The sequence below is a fragment of the Canis lupus genome, chromosome 4, assembly GCF_011100685.1.
Source record: "Canis lupus familiaris isolate Mischka breed German Shepherd chromosome 4, alternate assembly UU_Cfam_GSD_1.0, whole genome shotgun sequence".
Classification (NCBI taxonomy): Eukaryota; Metazoa; Chordata; class Mammalia; order Carnivora; family Canidae; genus Canis; species Canis lupus.
In genome coordinates, this window is record NC_049225.1 from 42,154,061 (window position 1) to 42,172,031 (window position 17,971).

General features: G+C 43.6%; 1 protein-coding gene across 5 annotated transcripts in view; it reads right to left on the bottom strand.

Moving 5' to 3' along the window:
• KCNIP1 (potassium voltage-gated channel interacting protein 1) overlaps positions 1–17,971 on the bottom strand; it is a 339,679-nt gene that overhangs the window by 36,182 nt on the left and 285,526 nt on the right. For 2 of the 5 annotated variants that reach the window (XR_005358202.1, XM_038534779.1), the window contains exon 1: positions 11,975–12,095. The exons of the other annotated variants lie outside the window; for them this stretch is intronic. Coding sequence is in view for 1 of the 2 variants with exons in the window: in XM_038534779.1 (XP_038390707.1) it covers positions 11,975–12,083 (109 nt within the window). In the remaining variant the exon portion in view is untranslated. Of the gene's footprint in view, positions 1–11,974; positions 12,096–17,971 lie in introns of those variants that run through there. 5 annotated transcript variants of the gene reach the window in all.

Sequence of the window (17,971 nt, forward strand, 5' to 3'; positions counted from 1 at the left end):
ATGTATTATATATTATTAATTTATTTTTAATAGACATCTTTCTTATAGATTAGCATTCTAATTACTTCTGAAAAAGTGGGCAGCAGCGAGGCGAGGTTTCCAATTAAAATTGTCCTGAAGATAAATGAAGGTCTCAGGCTGAGAGACTTCACCCTTTCCCCATGCAGGAGCAACCGTATCTGTCAACCCACAGGGGCCAGGTCAGGCTTCTCATTTGTGCTTCTCAGATCTGCCCTAAGAGTTCAAGGCTTTCCTCTGGGACAAACGGGGGAGCCTCTACCCCTACTTTCTGGAAAGGGCTGCACAGGTGAAGGTGAAAACCGTGGGGAGCACTATGTTCAGTTTTCTGCTGCTCTTCCCCCCTCTCTGCTGCCTGTCCTACCGAAGGCCCCTACATGCTTGCTAATCCCCTCCCAGGCAAACTGCAAAGAGTGCCTGCCATAGTGATTGCAGCCCACATTATATGACAGGAGAGCGTAGGGGCTCTTTCCAATCTTTATTTGATTGAAAAATCCCCACATGTATAGTTTGACTGAAGCTCAGTTATGTCAATTCCAATCGGGCCATGTTGATTATAAGCCTTCTGAGGTCAGATGTTTGCATCTGTCATGTTGGAGAGGTGGAAAGGGTTGGATGCTGGGCCCAGGGAGTGTGGCTTGAATCCCATACCTGTCACACACTTGTGTGGCTTCCACAATTGTGTTGTCTACCCAAAGGCATTTTCTTGTACATGAAGGACACTTACTTCTTAGGGTCTTCCTGAGGATTTAGATGGATACCCAGAAGTGTGAAGTTAGTAGGTGTGCAGTAGGTGTGGCCCCTGTCCTTTCCCCTCCTGTCCATTTCTGTGTGAGGAGGGGAGGGTGGTAAACTGAGCTCTGGGTCACTTTGCCTGGGTGTCAGTCTGGCACTATCTTTAAGGGACAATGTGTAGGAGGGCTGGCCCATTCTCAGGGCAAAGAGCACTGAACAACATCCCTCAAACCCCTGGTTCGGTGTTCTTTCCTGGGCTGGACATTTCCATCTCTGGGGTGCAATTCCTTCTGTAGGAGAAAGGGGGGATGAACAGGGACATTGGGTTTCTAGCCTTGCCAGTTCTTTATATTTTTAGTTTATTAATTAATTATGGATCTAGTCTTCAGAAACATCTCTAAAGTCACCTTGAACCTATGCCATTTTCAATTTATATTAATTTTCTCTTGAGATACCAAGGTTTACTAAATGTATTATTTTTGGGTAAGTCAGAGTTCTTTTTAATCAGTCCTAGATTACTTCTCTTGATCTTCTAATTTTAGCATATTTAAAATTTTCTCAACATTCATGTATTTGTTTAACAAGCATATAAGCATGTCCATGCTTTCCATATTCAGATTTTAGGAAAATGATTTATATAAAAGAAGTTTAATGAATTCCTACTATGTGAAGATACGCTAAGTGCTTTTCATTTGTTAATTTCCTTTTATCTTTCCAGAGATCCTGGGAGGTGCTCTTAGAATCCCCAGTTTGCCATTGGATAAGCTAAATCTCAGAAAGTTTATGTGACTCTCCCAGGGTCCCGCAGAGTAAGCACTTGTTCTGGGATCTGGAGCCAGATCTTTCTGTAATGTAATGTTGCAATGTTGTAGAGTTGCACCCAGCTTCTTTCTGCCTTCCTTCTCCTCTTTATACATCAGAGAGATGGAAGTTATTACTCTCAGAGTTGCTCAGCATTGATTCTTTGCTTCTTCAGACCTGGAGGATTTTTTAAAAGCCTCCTTGTCATGTCTAAAAAGGCTTTGGAAAGCCTTGTAGTGCAGACTCTATAAGAAGGGTCCTCCAGGGCTCTCATCCAGCAGTTTGCTTCTTTCCTGTTGCACCTGACCTTGGCAGGATCTTAGGATGAAGTGCTGGACTGCTGCAACTTAAGCAGACCTGGCCGAGTAGCAGCCTGCACATTTAATACCATGCATGTTTAATTGCATCTGGCCAATGAGTGCATTGCATGTTTGGGTATCTTAGGTGGTTCTTGGAGAAAATTGAGGGCATGTATATCAAACAATTTTTGAATTATGTCTCTATTAGCATCTGTGAATGTCTCCCTGGGGAAGCCCGGAAAGCTCTATTAGCAGAGCAGTTTAAAACAGGATTGGAGGAAGCAGTAGGGGAATATCCCATAGGGGACAATAATTATAAACAGCACTTCCATGTAAACAGGTCTTAATGTGTTTTCTATATTGAATTCCTGAGAGTGAGACTCTTGGGTGGTGTCTCAGCGCCCCCTCCAGGGCAGCACCCTTGAAGTGCTGGGAACTTAAGTAGAAGGCTTAGTGGGCCCCTCTGCCTCCCCCTGGGCACCAGAATCCTCTAAGAGCATGGCTATGCCGAGTTGTGGGCAACGTGATGATAATGCCATTGTGTGACCTTGGGCAAGTCACTTCCTCCCTTTGGGCTTTTGTACTTATAAACTCTTAGCACTGAGCCAAATACCCTCATACAATTCATTTTAATTAATCTTCCCAACATCCTACAAGGTGGGTTATATTACCCTATTTTACAGATGAGAAAACTGAGTCTCTTGGGAACTAGGTACCTTGCCCAAAGTCATTAGTCTGCAAATGGCAGAAGTGGGGCTTAAATTCTGGCTTCTGACTCCAATGGCAGGTTTATTTCCAAGGCACCAGATCATTTCCATGCTCTTTAGGGTCTTGTCCAGATAAACATCCTATGAAATATACCTTTTCGGTACCAGAAGCTTGGTGATCTCATCTTGGCTTTGCAACATTCTCTCAACTTATTTAGACTCTGGCAGCCGTGAGAACAGATATATTGCTCATTAGTTCTGTGTTTACGGCTGTTGCTGGTTGCAGTGTTCTAGAGGTTAGGCTTAGGCCAGTGAACCCATAAGGCATCCTGTGGGTTGGTTGTCACGGTGATGGTGCTATAGAGAAATGTGGCCCCGGCAAGGTCGTATCCCTTCTGTCTACCTTGAAAGCAAGTACATCATGGATCTTCTTACATAAAGTAGAATCATGAGATCATGAAAACTTCAAGGTTGGATGGATCTTAGATGTTATCAGTGGTTTTCAAGCTCCTATAAAGGCAAGGACTTCTTCAATTAAAGACAATTTTGCATGGAGGCTAAGTAAAATAGATGAGAATAATCAGAGGCTGGATTAGGGAGGGAGAGCAGGAGAAGGCTTTTTCCTTCCCCAAATCCCATATGGCAAATTTGCAGCTGAGCATTTGGAGACCACTGATCTAATTCAACCTGCCCCTTTTATGGTTGGCTCTGGTGAACCCAGAGAGAAACAGGGTGGGCTTGAGGGGCAGGGCTAAGGCTGGAGTCCAGGCCAACTGACATGGGGCCTGGGGTTCTTTCAACAGCAACACAGAAGCAGTAATGAGGGTGTCTCAGGTTGGGCCTGAATGCATTCTCAGCTTCTTTGCTATGAGCAGGGATGGCCATTAATTTGTGCCCATTCACTCACCAGCTTTTACTGAGTATCTGTTTGTCAAGTCAGAGAACTTGCTCTATTCTTGGAATATTCTCTGAAATATCAAGGGATTTTCCCCAGACAGGCCAGAGGGGAACAACCAGCTTGTCAATAATTAGAATGTGTATTAGGCAGGGAATAGAGAGGTCTGGAGATGGAGGCTTTGGGTGAAAACAAAGGCCCACTGGAGGGGAGTGGGAAATAACTCTATACAGAGTCTTTGCTAGTGAAGTTGGAAGGTCCTCCAAATGCATTCTGAGGTGTGAGGAAGCTTTGAAGGTAAACCTCTGGACTTGTCATTCATTAGTTATTTGTTCATTCATCATTCATTCATTCAACACTTCTTGAGCATCTACTATGTATTGGGCACTGTGCTGGGCAGAAGGAATATGTGATGAACCCAGCAGTCGTCAGGATTAAAGGCATTTGTTCATTCATTCAACAAGTGTTTGTTGGTGCCAGAGCAACTCTTCTCTCTCTCTCTTTAAGATTTTATTTATTCATGAGAGACACAGAGGGAGAAGGAGGCTTTCTGCAGGAAGCTTGATGCGAGACTTGATCTTGGGATCCTGGGATCACGACCTGAGCCAAAGGCAGACGCTCAACCGCTCAACCACGGAGCCACCCAGGCACCCTGCAACTTGTCTCTTAAAACTGATTCCCTTGGGAGGCAGAGTGGCTTGTGAGGGGAAAGGTCACCTCAGCTATTCTCTCTCTAGTTTTTAAAATAAGCAAATGTGAAGGCAGGTAACAGTGGAAAGCCAGTATACTATGTTAGCACCATCATTAAAAAAAAAAAAAAAAGATTTTAACATGGGCTCTTCACCCACAAATTCATGGACAAAATGAAGGCCTAAGCAGGGGTGTGTTTTTCAGGGGCAGTTTAAGATGAGTCAGTGCAGAAGGGTATGTTTCGAGGGGGGTGGATTAAAAGCCAGGAAGTCAGGAGAGAACCAATGAAAGTCAGCCCAGGTGGGCATCATGGTAGAAGGGACTGAGAAACATGAGACAGATTGAGAGCCCTGGGGCTGGAGAGAGAGAAGATGGGGTGGAGGGGCATGTATGCGGAGGGAGGGTGAAGGCAGACAGGAGGAATCTTTGGACAGCTTTGACTTTTTAATCTTTGAATATTGCCATGAGGGAAATAAAGGAACAATACTGCAGTGCTTACTTATTTCCAGGGCATCGGATCAATGGAGTAGGAGGCCGAATATATTAAACAAATGAGTATGTGTGTGCCATTGAATTCTTGGCTCAGAAAACTTCGCATGCCCGGTCTGAGGAAATAACGAGACAGACTTGCCATTTACTGCCAGGTTTGTAGCACTGGAGACAAAGGCTGGGTTCCTCCCTGGGGCTGGCTTTGTCAGGGGAGATGGAGATGGTGTTCTGGCTATGGCTCAGGTGCCAAGTGGGCTCCTGGGACTTTATTTTACAGCCTATGTTCTCAAGAGATTGGAGCACAGAGAGTGGTTGGTAAGCCTTTAGTAAGCTAAGCAGACTCTTAAAGGTGAATGATTATAGGATGGAACTTACTGGACACCCAACTGAACCACAGAGTGCTTGCCTCCAAATGAGCTGAATCTCCTTCCTGTTACTGCCTACCCTCTCTCCTGCCCTTTCTCAGTCCCACTTCTTCACTCTTCTCACTTCTGACCACTTCTCTCTTTCTTCCTTTATTCCCTGCTTCTCTCCTTCCTATTCTGTTTCTCTCATCTTCTTCTCCTCCTATTTCTGCTGAAGTTGAAAATATGATGGACTCCCTAAGCAGGTCCATTTTATTTCTTAAATGTATTTTATATTTACTTTTCTTACTATAGACCAGGCTGTGATCCTTCTGTGTTGGTACCAGAAGTCTAAGCACTGGTGTCACCACAGCACTTAGCCCTGGGGATAATGTGGGACTGGGACAGTTAGGCAGGCTATCAATGCTTTCACTTTATTTCTGTGGTGGGGGATTGTCAAACCATGAGAGTTCATTCATGTATAACTTGTGTAATTATTATGTAAATAAATAGGAGAACATGTTTTCACAAAGCAAGTGAGTTGTACCTTTGATAGTTCTCTTCTCTAAAGAAACTCAAACCAGCCACATGCAGTTGCTTTGATTTGTATGCATCCCTCACTTTTTCTCAGAATCTATCTTCTCAGATAGGAAAAGACATTTTAAAAGTTTATTAGGCTTGCTATTACAGACTCCAAGCTGCCAGCTATTCTATGCCAGCAAAATTAGTGTGTCTTTGTGTTGGATTTTAAGAGATTTTCTCAGATGCAGGATGTGTTTGGGGGAGGAGATGGGCAGTAGCACAGTGGGACCTGAGGTGAGTCTCATTTTATCATCAGGTGTAGGGGATGGGGGTCTGCAAGGTGTGGCTGAATGAGGGGTTAGCTTTATAGGCCTGGGTAGCTCTGGATGTCCCTGTGAGATTGCAAGGACTGGAAAAGGGGATCTTTCAGTTAGTGCCATGTATGTCATAGGAGACCTTTCAGGACAAACAGATGTCCTTCTGTTGGTCATAAAGATAGACAATTCTAGACACAGACCTGGGAGCCCACTCAGTGCAGAAGACAGGGTCATTCTCATGGGGGATGAGAGGTCTAAGGAAACTCCTCCTAGTTATTTTGAAAGAGGTATGTTCTTGGAACATCTTAAACCTTGGCAATGTAAAAAGATAATATAATTAACAGGTTTGGTAGTTCGAAAGGCAAGGCTGTGGAAGAGTAATCTACTTGGGTTCTTTTGTTTACTCAGTGGTGGGAGGGTATATGAAGGTATACCTCATATACCTATAGGTGTATGGGTATATACCTATAGGTGTCAGCAAAGTCATGGTCCTTTTAAAGGCTCTGGGGAGAATCCATTTCCTTACCTCTTCCAGCTCCTTGTGGCTGCCAGCGCTCCTTGCCTTGCAGCCCTCATTCCTATCCTTGCTTTCACCCTCAACTCTTCTGTCTAATCTCTGCCTGCCTCTCTTTTATGATGACATATAGGACTTATGATGGCATATACATATATATGAATATACATATATGTATATACACACACACACACATATATATATACACATATACATATAATTAAGCATAATCTCATCTCAAGATCCTTAACTTAATCAAACCTGCAAAATACCTTTTGTCTTATAAGGTGACATTCATAGGTTCTAGAGATTAGGACACAATATCTTTGGATGGTCATGATTCAGCCCACGACAAACCTAACTGGATTAGGTTATGAGTACTTTACCAAGAGGAGTGATACAAACATTCAATGAACAGAAACAGTGATATTCCCAATGCTCCAGGCACAGTTTAATTACAAGTTTTGCTTCATTGGACAATAGAAAGGGCTCTGTAGTGGGACTCAGAAGACTTGAATTGAGTTCTGAAATTGTTACTTTTTACCCATGTGGCTTAAAGTCAAAGCCCCAGAATTTCAGTTTTTCAAAGCCATAAAATTAATTCAATAGTAATATAAGATCTCCATATATAACAAGATTTCTCTGCTGTCCAGATTCAACACTTGATGGACAATGGTTTCCTAGGCTATAAAGTACTATACAGGCACTAAGTCCATTAAGAAATAATTAAAGCAGGCTATGTGTGGGTAGTTGGCCTCATACAAAACATATTTCAAATCTTTTGCTATCAAGTGGATCCAGCAAACCTCTGGAGTTAATACTACCTGTTTCACACATTTTAGAATGCATAGAAAGTTGACTCTTTTTAAAGACCCCAATAAACACACCTGGATTCTCATGGTTTCCCTGAGTTTGTGAGGTTATTACTATTGCTATCATTTTTTTGGTGGTAGTTTGCATAGCTTGTGACATTCCCGATTCTGTAAACAAGCAAGCAATGGTTAGACACAGAGCAAAATAACTCTATATTAAGACAGGTGTAAGACATGGCAGCAGGAGAATCCACTCTGAGAAACACTGATGTATATGCCTCACCACTACAGTCAATGTCTGGCCCTGGAATAGTGAGCTACTTCTGAAGTTACTGTGGCAGCGCCAGTAGACATGATGCTTTGGGAAGAGAGGACTCCCATCTGGTGAGGGTAAGGCTGCCTCAGACTGGCCCAGTGAGCAGCAGGTGAGAGAGAAGCAGAGAATTCACTGTTAATGGTCTCTGAACTTTCTGGGGGGGATTACTTGTCTGTCACCACATGCCGCTGCCCAACCTTCTCCTCTCTGCATCCCCTGCTGTCCTCATTTTGGAAGGATGAGTGATAAGTCTGATTGGCAGGTCATGGCAGTGAGGCCTAGGCATGCACTGTGAAACAGCATATGGGGGGAAGTCACCCCAGTGTTTCTACTCTGGAAATTTCATTGGCAACTTCCAAACCCAAAGGGAAGGATTATAGTGCCCAAGAGGCCTGATGAACCTGGGATTTGTCTTTTTTCTGTGATGAGTAGTATATTCATTTTATTGCATGATGTAAGGCTGAAGAAGAATTAATCTTTTATGGGAGAGATAATTAGCTTGGTCCGTCCCCATGTGCCACTTCATTTAATCCCTACAACAACAATATGCAGCATTGCTTACTATTGTTACAGGATGACACATGGAACTTTCTCCAGAATAGACCACATATTGGGTCACAAATCGGGTCTGAACCGATACCAAAAGATTGGGATCGTCCCCTGCATATTCTCAGACCATAATGCCTTGAAATTAGAACTAAATCACAACAAGAAGTTTGGAAGGACCTCAAACACGTGGAGATTAAGGACCATCCTGCTAAAAGATGAAAGGGTCAACCAGGGAATTAAGGAAGAATTAAAAAGATTCATGGAAACTAATGAGAATGAAGATACAACCGTTCAAAATCTTTGGGATGCAGCAAAAGCAGTCCTAAGGGGGAAATACATTGCAATACAAGCATCCATTCAAAAACTGGAAAGAACTCAAATACAAAAGCTAACCTTACCCATAAAGGAGCTAGAGAAAAAACAGCAAATAGATCCTACACCCAGGAGAAGAAAGGAGTTAATAAAGATTCGAACAGGATGAATTGGGTCATCTACAAAGATATGTTGAAGTCCTAAACTCTAGTACCTGTGAATGTGACCTTATTTGGAAACAGAATATTTGCAGATAGAATCAAGTTAAGATGAAGTCATTAAGGTGGCCCTAATACAACATGGCTGATATCTTGCAGGAAGAGGGAGTAAAGATAAGGCACGCAGGGAGAAGATAGCCATGTGCAGGTGGAGACAGAATGCAGTGACACTGCCACAAGCCCAGGAACACCCGGGGTTACCAGAAATGGGAAGAAGCAAGGAGGAATTCCCCTCTAGAGGCTTAAAGGGAGCACAGCCTGGCCAACTTCTTGCTTTTGGATTTCTAGCTTCTGGAACTGTGAAAGAAGAAATTTCTGTTGTTTTGGGGCCACCCAATTTGAAATAATTTGTTACACTAGTCCTAGGAAATTAATACAACCATCATCCTCATGTCTCCATTATGACCAATAAGGAAAGTGAAAGCTCAGGAAGAAAAGGGACTTGCCCAAGATCATGCCATCAATAAATGGCACATCCAAGATTGGAATGCAGCTCTTTTCATTCTAGGCCCAATATCTGTATTATTCTAAAATTACTACTGAAAAATAAAATTAAGATGAAGCACCTAAGGAAGACTACTGATAGGCTCTTCAGAATTGCTCTCCTGCTCTCTTGAGGATGATTGCAGGATCACACTGGTCCCAGTGTACTTAATAGGAAGTGGTATTCTCCTCTTGATATTCAAATGGGTGAACAGAATTTCAGATGTCACATACACATTAAAAATGACATTTTGGACCATACGGGAAAGGCTCTGGCATAACAGCCTGTGTAGTATAGACTTAATGACAGACCACAGACCCCATCTTACTTGTTGAGCCACTTGGTATAGAGGAAAGAGGGTGAAATTTTAGAGACAAATTTCTTCACCCTGCTATTACTGTGTTTTTGGAAATTTTACATAGTTTCTCTAAACCTATCTTCTTCTTTATGTAAAAGGAACAATGAGGGGCACCTGTGTGGCTCAGTCTGTTAAACATCTGCCTTCAGCTCAGGTCCTGATCTCAGGGCCCTGGGGTCGGGCTGCCTGCTCAGAGGGGTGTCTGCTTCCCCATCTCTCTCTGCCCATCCTCCCCCCACCCCCTGGTGCTCGCTCTCTCTCTCTCTCTCTCTCTCAGATAAATAAAATCTTAAAAAAAATACTTTTAAAAAGGAACAATGATATCTAATTTCCAGTTCTATTTAGTCTTTTTCCTTAGAGTGTTATTTTGAGGCTTCCATTAGCTCATACATATAGGAACATCTGGCACTATACCTGGTACATTGTAGGTGCTGAATAAATGTTAATCCCTTCCTTCACCGAGGGTTCCTGGAGGCGGTCTTAAACATATGTTCTCTTCATTTTATCCTAATCCCCTCATTACTATAACATTAGATGAGTAACTGATATCTTCTATAGTAATAAAATCAAAAGCTATAATCTTCAGAAGCTAAAGCAGGGGAAGAGAGATGGGTATGATTGGATACAGAAAGGAATAACAGGGTAATATTTTCCACCACACCTCTAGCTTTATAAAGAAGTTTCTATGGAACTTTCTCTGACTTTAATTTGTAATCTTGGTGGGTATCTGCTTTGAAGCTCAGAACAGGGATGAAACATCTTTTGGGGATCTGGTGGAGAACAGGGGTTTTGCTCAATTGTAATGGGCTGGCAGGCTGAGTTTAGAGTTGAGAGGAGCACATATAAGAAGGGACCCAGGGCCTGGAAGAGTTCCTATGTGCACACAGAACTATTCTTTCAGATTGTTAGACTTCAGGTGGTTTTCAAGAAAGAAAAACTTTTCTGAATGTGCTTCATCTTCCAAAATCTCAGGGAAACACACTCATGGAATCATAGAATCATGGATTCACTAAAATGTAGCTGAAGCTTAGCAAGCTCTCACATACAGGTCTGGCATAAAGGGCAGATCAAGGGAAGCTGGTTTTATTGAAGCAGGGAAGAGCCCAGTGTCTGCCTTACTGTCCCCACCACAAACTGTGAACAAGAAAATGTTTGGGTTGCTCCAGAATCCCATGAAGCAGAGATTGAAAATGATCAATATTCTCATAAGGAAACCGAGATCCAGATAAAAAGTGACTTGACCAAGATTAAGTAGAGAGTGATCACTGATAGACACCAGGTATCTTGGCTCCTAGTCTGGAGCTCATCCAATCACATCATCCTGTATGCAGTCTCTGGTCTATCTCAGCTTTGGTTGGTACTTCAGCTAGTCCTTTGTCTACAAATTTGCCTACAAATATATTTCATTACATTCATTACAGGAGGTATCTGATGCCTCTTGGAAAAGAAATTCTGTCTACACTGTCCAATTATGGAAGAATATACAACAGACACACATCATATATACATTGAATATATATTGTTGGAGGCTGGTTTTGTTTAATTCATTGCTCATCGAAACTGAAATTTTCCCAGGAGTCTCATTTTATGTGATTGACATTATGTAAACAAACTATGTCCTACTTGGTACAAAATCTCAAAAGGAGGAAGAAAATACTCATTTCTTGAGGTCCTTTAACTTTGGGAATCAAACCACTAACTTCCTAGTCATAAACAGCAGGGGGTGACTCGAATTTTTGACTACTTTCTCACCAAGGAATGGAAGCTAAAGTCACAGCTCATGAGGTGCTTTTAGGGTAAGGATTCTTATAAGGGTTGGGGATGAAGGGCTGGGGAAAGAAACCGACTCTTGTTGTATGTCTTCTAATTGTCCGGCACTGTGATTAGCATTTTACAAAAGTTTTAGCACCGCCATCATCCCACAGACTTCTTGAACAACATAATGACTTCTAAAAGTCATTGGCTTCTATCAACAACATAGCTATCAGACACTCTGAGAGAGGACTGTGGTGTTTTTTTTTTTTTTTTAGTTTATTCATGAGAGACACAGATGATAAATAGATAGATAAATAGACAGATGATAAAAAAAAAAAAAAAAAAAAAAAAAAAAAAAAAAAAAAAAAAAAGACAGATGATAGATTAGTTATATAGAGGCAGAGACACAGGCAGAGGGAGAAGCAGGCTCCATGCACCAGGAGCCCGACGTGGGACTCAATCCCGGGTCTCCAGGATCGCGCCCTGGGCCAAAGGCAGGTGCCAAACCGCTGTGCCACCCAGGGATCCCCCAGGACTGTGGTGTTTTGTGCTGGTCTCTCGCAGCTAGTGACCCGCCGGGACCCACATGCACACAGGGCAGGCAGAGACGAGCTCACGGCTCCAGTCCCCCCAGCTCTCCAGGCATAGGTTTCTGCACCACGGCCAGAGCATCACTGGGGCGTCGGAGGAGGGCGAGCTCCGGTACCCCTGGGATCAGCCAAGGCCTCCAAAGCTCTCGGGTCTCCACGCTCCTTTGCGCGCGGTCTCTAAACTACGCGTAACGACCGAAGCTGAAAAACACGTTCCTATAACATAGGGAAGCTCAAGAGTGCGCTTACCGTCTGACAAGTCAATCAGCCCGAGGTAGTGCAAAAGTTTCAGGGAGGAGCATAGCGCCACCACTATTCCCAACGTCTGGAGCCCCTCTGCCTCGCCCTCCGCCCGCATCGTGCCGGCCTCCCGGGCGGTCTTGCCGCGGCTCGGCTCGCCCAAGTGCGCGGGGATTGTCACGTTCTCGCCCGCCTGCCCTCCCTCCCCGCCTCCCACTCCTCCCGCTCCCTCCGCTTTTCTCCTCCTCCCAGCCGGCCACCTCTGCGTGGTTTCATAGTGATCTGTACTTTTACCTCCTCTTTTCCCAAGACAATCCCCCGCCAAAGGCTTCACCAACCCTACGCATCTGTTCCCCAAGTGTAACCCTAACCGGCGGGGTCTCATGGCACATCCTCTTCGCGACTCTGGAGGGAATGTGTGGGACTGTAGATTATTTCAAGACATAAGGGAAAAAAACTGCTTTCGATCTGTGACAGGTTTAGAGGGAAAGGCCATTTTTCAGAAGGACAATAATTTGCCTGTAGTCCTCCAGTAAAAACCAGTCAAGCTTATTCTGGAGTACAGGTGGTCCCTGTTTTGACATCACAAACTGCCCCTGGAAACTGGATCACCAAGAAAGAAACTGTAAACTGGGCTGAGTCTACAGTTATATTTGTATTTGGGCAGTTTTTAGTTCAGTAGAAGAAATTACTAAAAGCAAAACTGAGCAAAACTCCTAGAAAGAAAGGAAAAGATAGGGAAGCAAAAGTATGGGTTACCAGTGTGTCCTAAGCTTCTGGGCTCCATGGGGGGCATCACACTCTCCCTACACTGGATGGTCAGCGGGGAGCCTGGTGGGGAAGGGGGCACAACATAGAGAAGGAAGACTAGGAATTTTATCACAGAGACCTGCCCTGTGGTAAAATTCCTTGATCTCCATGAGGCTCAGTTTCCCCTTCTGGGAATAAACCTGCCTCAAAGAAGAGTGCCTGCCCCAGGTGTGAGAGCAGAGTGGGTACTTAGCAAATGCCGGCTCAGATTTGGAGCATATACTACGGGGGTGGGGGGGGGGGGGGGGGGGGGGGGGGGGGCAACAATGTGGGGCCTGGGGAGGGGGGAGACATTCTCATGACCTGGGGTGGGTGTAAATGCATAAAACCTCTTAGGAGGGAAAAACCCATCAGAAATAAAAAGTGTCTACACACTTTGGTCCTGGAATTTCACTTACAGGATACCTATGTGTGTGCATGTAGGTCTATATATGTAAAAAGATATTCATCACATCATTTGTTTGTAACAGGAGAAGACAGAAAAAACTTAGGTGCTTATCACTGAGGAAACTGGTTAAATAAATCATAGTGCATACTACACAGCCATTACAGATATACAACACATTTATGTACCTTCTCTTGGAAGAATGCTGAAAAAGTATTATTAAAGGAAAAAAGTAAGTTGCTTAGTACATTACCATTTTAATTTTGAAAAGGGACACACATACGCCATCTGTGGGCATATACATAATATAGTTTCAGAAGGATACACTGATAATTGAGAATTTTAGTTGTCCATGGAGGAGAGAACTCAAGGCCTGGGTCAGAGGGAGGCCCACTGTTACCATTTTCTCCCATGTATGTGATCTATTTTAAACAGCAACAATAACTAAAGGTGAATGATTATCTCTCCTTCCTTTCCTTCTTTGTGGAAGGAAAGATGGTCTACATATCAGACTGAGGCACAGCACACTCTTGTCTTTGCTCTGCACCTACCTTCTTGGTTCTTTGTATCAATCTCCAATCTCATTTGCACGTGGGTGGTGCTGCCTGGAGTCAGCCCATTCCAGCTTATGAAAGCTGATGGCTAAATGTTTAGGGAATTAGCAAGGCAGTTATTAAGTCTTTGGTGGTTTGATGGGCCACAGCAGGAATATTTACACTATGGAGATGTCAAATACCACACCTGACCGCTTCCTGCCCCCCCTGCCCCCCCCACACCACTTTGCCATTCCAGACCCCACCCATCCAGAAGGAAACCTGACAAATTCACCTGCCCAGAGGTTTTCCTGACTTTCTGTGTTTCCTCTCTTCTGAGCCCTAGTGAGTATAACCGTTAAACCAATGGGCTTAGTGGAATTTTAGGCATTAGCATGGCCAGACATTAGGAAATGAATTAGGAGCAGAGAGACCTCTGGTAAGCCAATACTTTGTTCTCTTGGCTTCTCTGGCCTGTACCTCTCCTGGTTTCTGCCTGCTTCTTGCCCCCTCTCTCTTGCTTCCTTTCCAACAGCTCTCTGCCTTATAAGACTGGTGCTGTCCCTGACACTTCTCTTTCCCTCTGCGTTCTCCCCTTTTGCGAGCTGATGCATGCTCATTGCTCCAGATGTCAGCTCGGGGCAGATGACTCTGATCTCAGCCATGTTTCTGTCCCACGTTTTTCACTTTTTGCCCTATTTCACCTCACACACAGCATTTCCAGAGCAGTTCCACCGACGTGGATTACTGAGTATCTGTTAGATGCAAGGTCAGGTGCCAGGAGCTAGACTTCAACTTTTGCTGCTTTCTGGAATTTCTGGGAATGAATCACAAGAGAAAAAGGAGTAATGGCTCCCACTTTCTGCCTGCTATCACCATGTAATGATTTAAATTTTTCTTCTTCTTCCGTTCCTCCTCCTCCTTCTTCTTTTTAAAGTAGACTCCATGCCCAGCATGGAGCCCAACCAGGGTTTCAAACTCATAATTCTGAGATCAAGACCCAAGCTGAAATCAAGAGTTGGACACTAAACTGACAGTGCCACCCAGGTACCCCAAGGACTTAAATTCTTCCAGAGTTCTCTGGTCTCAAAGCCTGGACCCCTCCTGATGATCTCCAAACCCTTTTAGGGACATATGCCTCCTGGGTGACTTAGCTCAATGGCAACTAGACAGACAGAACTATTATTTATTTATTTTTTTAAGCAAATGTGGGGTGCTTTACACAGTCCATCTCCCTGGATTCTCACAATTTATCTTTGGGAGTATTGCCACTTTCATCTCTAAGAAGATCAACAGTAAATTCAGTTCTTATAGGTAATGGTTGTCTGAGTGTCAGGCTCAGATCTCCCTGCCCCAAAGTCCATATTCTCTCACATGTCCAGCTAATACATGAAGCATCTGCGGTTTGGTATTTATGAAAGATACATGAATTGTTTATTAGCGAGCCTGCTTTTTTCTCCATCCGATTTCCATCCAGCATCACGTGGTATCCACACAACTCTTCGTCTAAGTATAACCTCCTTTTAAATTTTTATTGGAGTTCCATCTTTCACTTGATGAGAAATTTTCACCCTAACTGGAGCACTTGTGGAATCCATCTCACAAATTGCTTTTTCTTATTTCCACATAGATCGTAAGGTGAATGTGTCTGCATTGTAGGCGTGAGCCTACACAGAATTGGGCACTTCTCTCCCTAGTTTGTCCCGATTTACTATTTTTTGGGCAAGGGTCTTCACTTTTGTGGCCCTCTTCAGTTCTTTGTCAGCATTGGCAGGCTTTATTACCCCCCTGTTCTGGGCTGTTTGCCATAAAGAAATAAAGGTTTGATCATTTAGAGACGTTCTCTTTGGGTGTGGATGGCAGGGGTAGGGCTAAAGGAGGGGTGTTGAGGGAGGGGTAGGGGTGGGTTGGTGGGTGGTGAATTGACCTCATATACCAGTTACTTGACTTTTGTTCTGATCCAGACACCACAAACGACTGGATTCCAATTCAGACCATCACACCCGAGACATGGATACTGGCCATGGACTCCAGGGTCCTTTAGAAATCTGACGGACCAAGATGGTCACACTCACAAATGCCTAGTGTTGCAGTCAGCTCAGGCCACTCTAATGTTATACCATAGACTGGGTGGCTTGAACAACAGATATTTATTTCTTTTCATCCTAGAAGCTGGGAGGTCTGAAGTCAGGGCATCAGTGTGGTTGGGATCTGGTGAGAGCCCTTTTTCTGGCTTGTAGATGGCTGCCTTCTTGCTGTGTCCTCCCATGGTAGAGACAGAGTTCTAGTCTCTTCCTCTTCTTATCAGGTCATTAATCCCATCATTAAAGCTTGATCCTCATGACCTCATGCAAATTTAATAATCTCCCTAATTACCACCTCCCAATGCCACCATATTTGGAGTTAGAGCATCAACATATGAATTTTTGGGAAACAGTCAATCCATGGCACCTAGCTTCTGCCAAACAATTATGAGTTCACAGAATCACTGGGTTTGAATTTTAACTCTGTCAACTACTAGCTATGTGACCTGGAACAAATAATTTAAACTTTTGGAGTCAGTTTCCTCATCTATAAAATGGGGTGATATTGATACCCATATTCTAGGATTGTTGCAATAATGAAATGAAATAATTTTATAACCTCTTTTTTTTTTAATTTTTTAAATTTTTATTTATTTATGATAGTCACAGAGAGAGAGAGAGAGAGAGGCAGAGACACAGGCAGAGGGAGAAGCAGGCTCCATGCACCGGGAGCCCGACGTGGGAATCGATCCAGGGTCTCCCGGATCCGGCCCTGGGCCAAAGGCAGGCGCCAAACCGCTGCGCCACCCAGGGATCCCCTCTTTTTTTTTTTTTTTTTTTAATTTACTTATGATAGTCACAGAGAGAGAGAGAGAGAGAGGCAGAGACACAGGCAGAGGGAGAAGCAGGCTCCATGCCGGGAGCCCGATGTGGGATTCGATCCCGGGTCTCCAGGATCGCGCCCTGGGCCAAAGGCAGGCGCTAAACCGCTGCGCCGCCCAGGGATCCCTAATTTTATAACCTCTTAACACAGTCTCTGACACCCAGTGAATGGGACTAACATGGAGGTTCAGAGAACAATCTCCAGGACCAGACTGCCTGCACTACCTCTTAACTCTGCTTCTTATTCAGCTATGTGACTATTGGTGAGTTACTCAATTTCTCTGTGCCCAAGTTTTCTCACCTGTAAAACAGAGATAATCATAGTAGCTACTCAAGAGAGTTGTAAAGACTGAAATGAATTAGTAATTAAGCACAGAAAGAACTATATTAGTATCATTATCATTATTATCCATACACTTGAGGAGATAATATATCAGCTAGGTGTGATGGAGAAGTCATAGATTGAGCTGTTATAATTTGGAGGTTTGGATCTGGGGAGAGGAAGGAATACTGTTTAAGGTAGGGGAATCAAACTTCCCCTGAGTGCTTGAACTTCAGTTTTCTAGCCACAGATTTTCCTTCCAGACAAATGGTTTCAGGCAAATATTTGTTGCTGCTTAAATTTCACTTGCGTGTGAGCCCCCAGCAGTCAGAAAATAAAACTCTGTTTTAGTGAGCTACTTCTTCTGCTGTCAGTTTGCTCACTGTTGTGTAACCTGAAGTAAACAGGGCTGCCCAGTGGTGTAGCATCCCACAAGATTGAAGCAGTTCATGTAGTTCACTGAAACTGCATACGCAAAGCTACGTGCACATTCACTAGACATAGAAGGGCTTGCTGGTGGTATGTGGGTTTCTGAGTGGTCTCCTGGTAAGGTACTGTCTAAATCTCATTTGGATAAACTAATTTGGTAGGAGCCTCATCTTCCAGAACGTTCTGCTGCAGTTGGTATAAAAATAATGCCAATAATTGCATTTGGAGTTTTCTTTTCTTTAAAAGGTGGGAAAGAAATGAAAGAATTCCTTAGAGCACCATCTTTGAGCTCTTGATTCTACCAGAAAGCAAATTATTTAACTGCAAGATGGTTATGGTTCAGAGAGAAAATCATTACTATTCCCATCACTGGTCAAAATGGGAAAATTATTTCTGTGTTCTTCATCCTAGCCTTTATCTTGGAGGCCTTTTGGGGGCACCGGCTGGGTTTGTTTAAATTAGTTTCATAATGATGATGATGACTGTACAATAGTAAAGTAATGACATCTTCCCCCTTCCATTCCTTCCCTTCTTCCCTTCCCTTTTTTCTTCCCTCTCCTTCTTTCTCTGATATTTATTGGGCATGTGTTAGAGACTGTGCATAGATAAAAAGAAAACCTT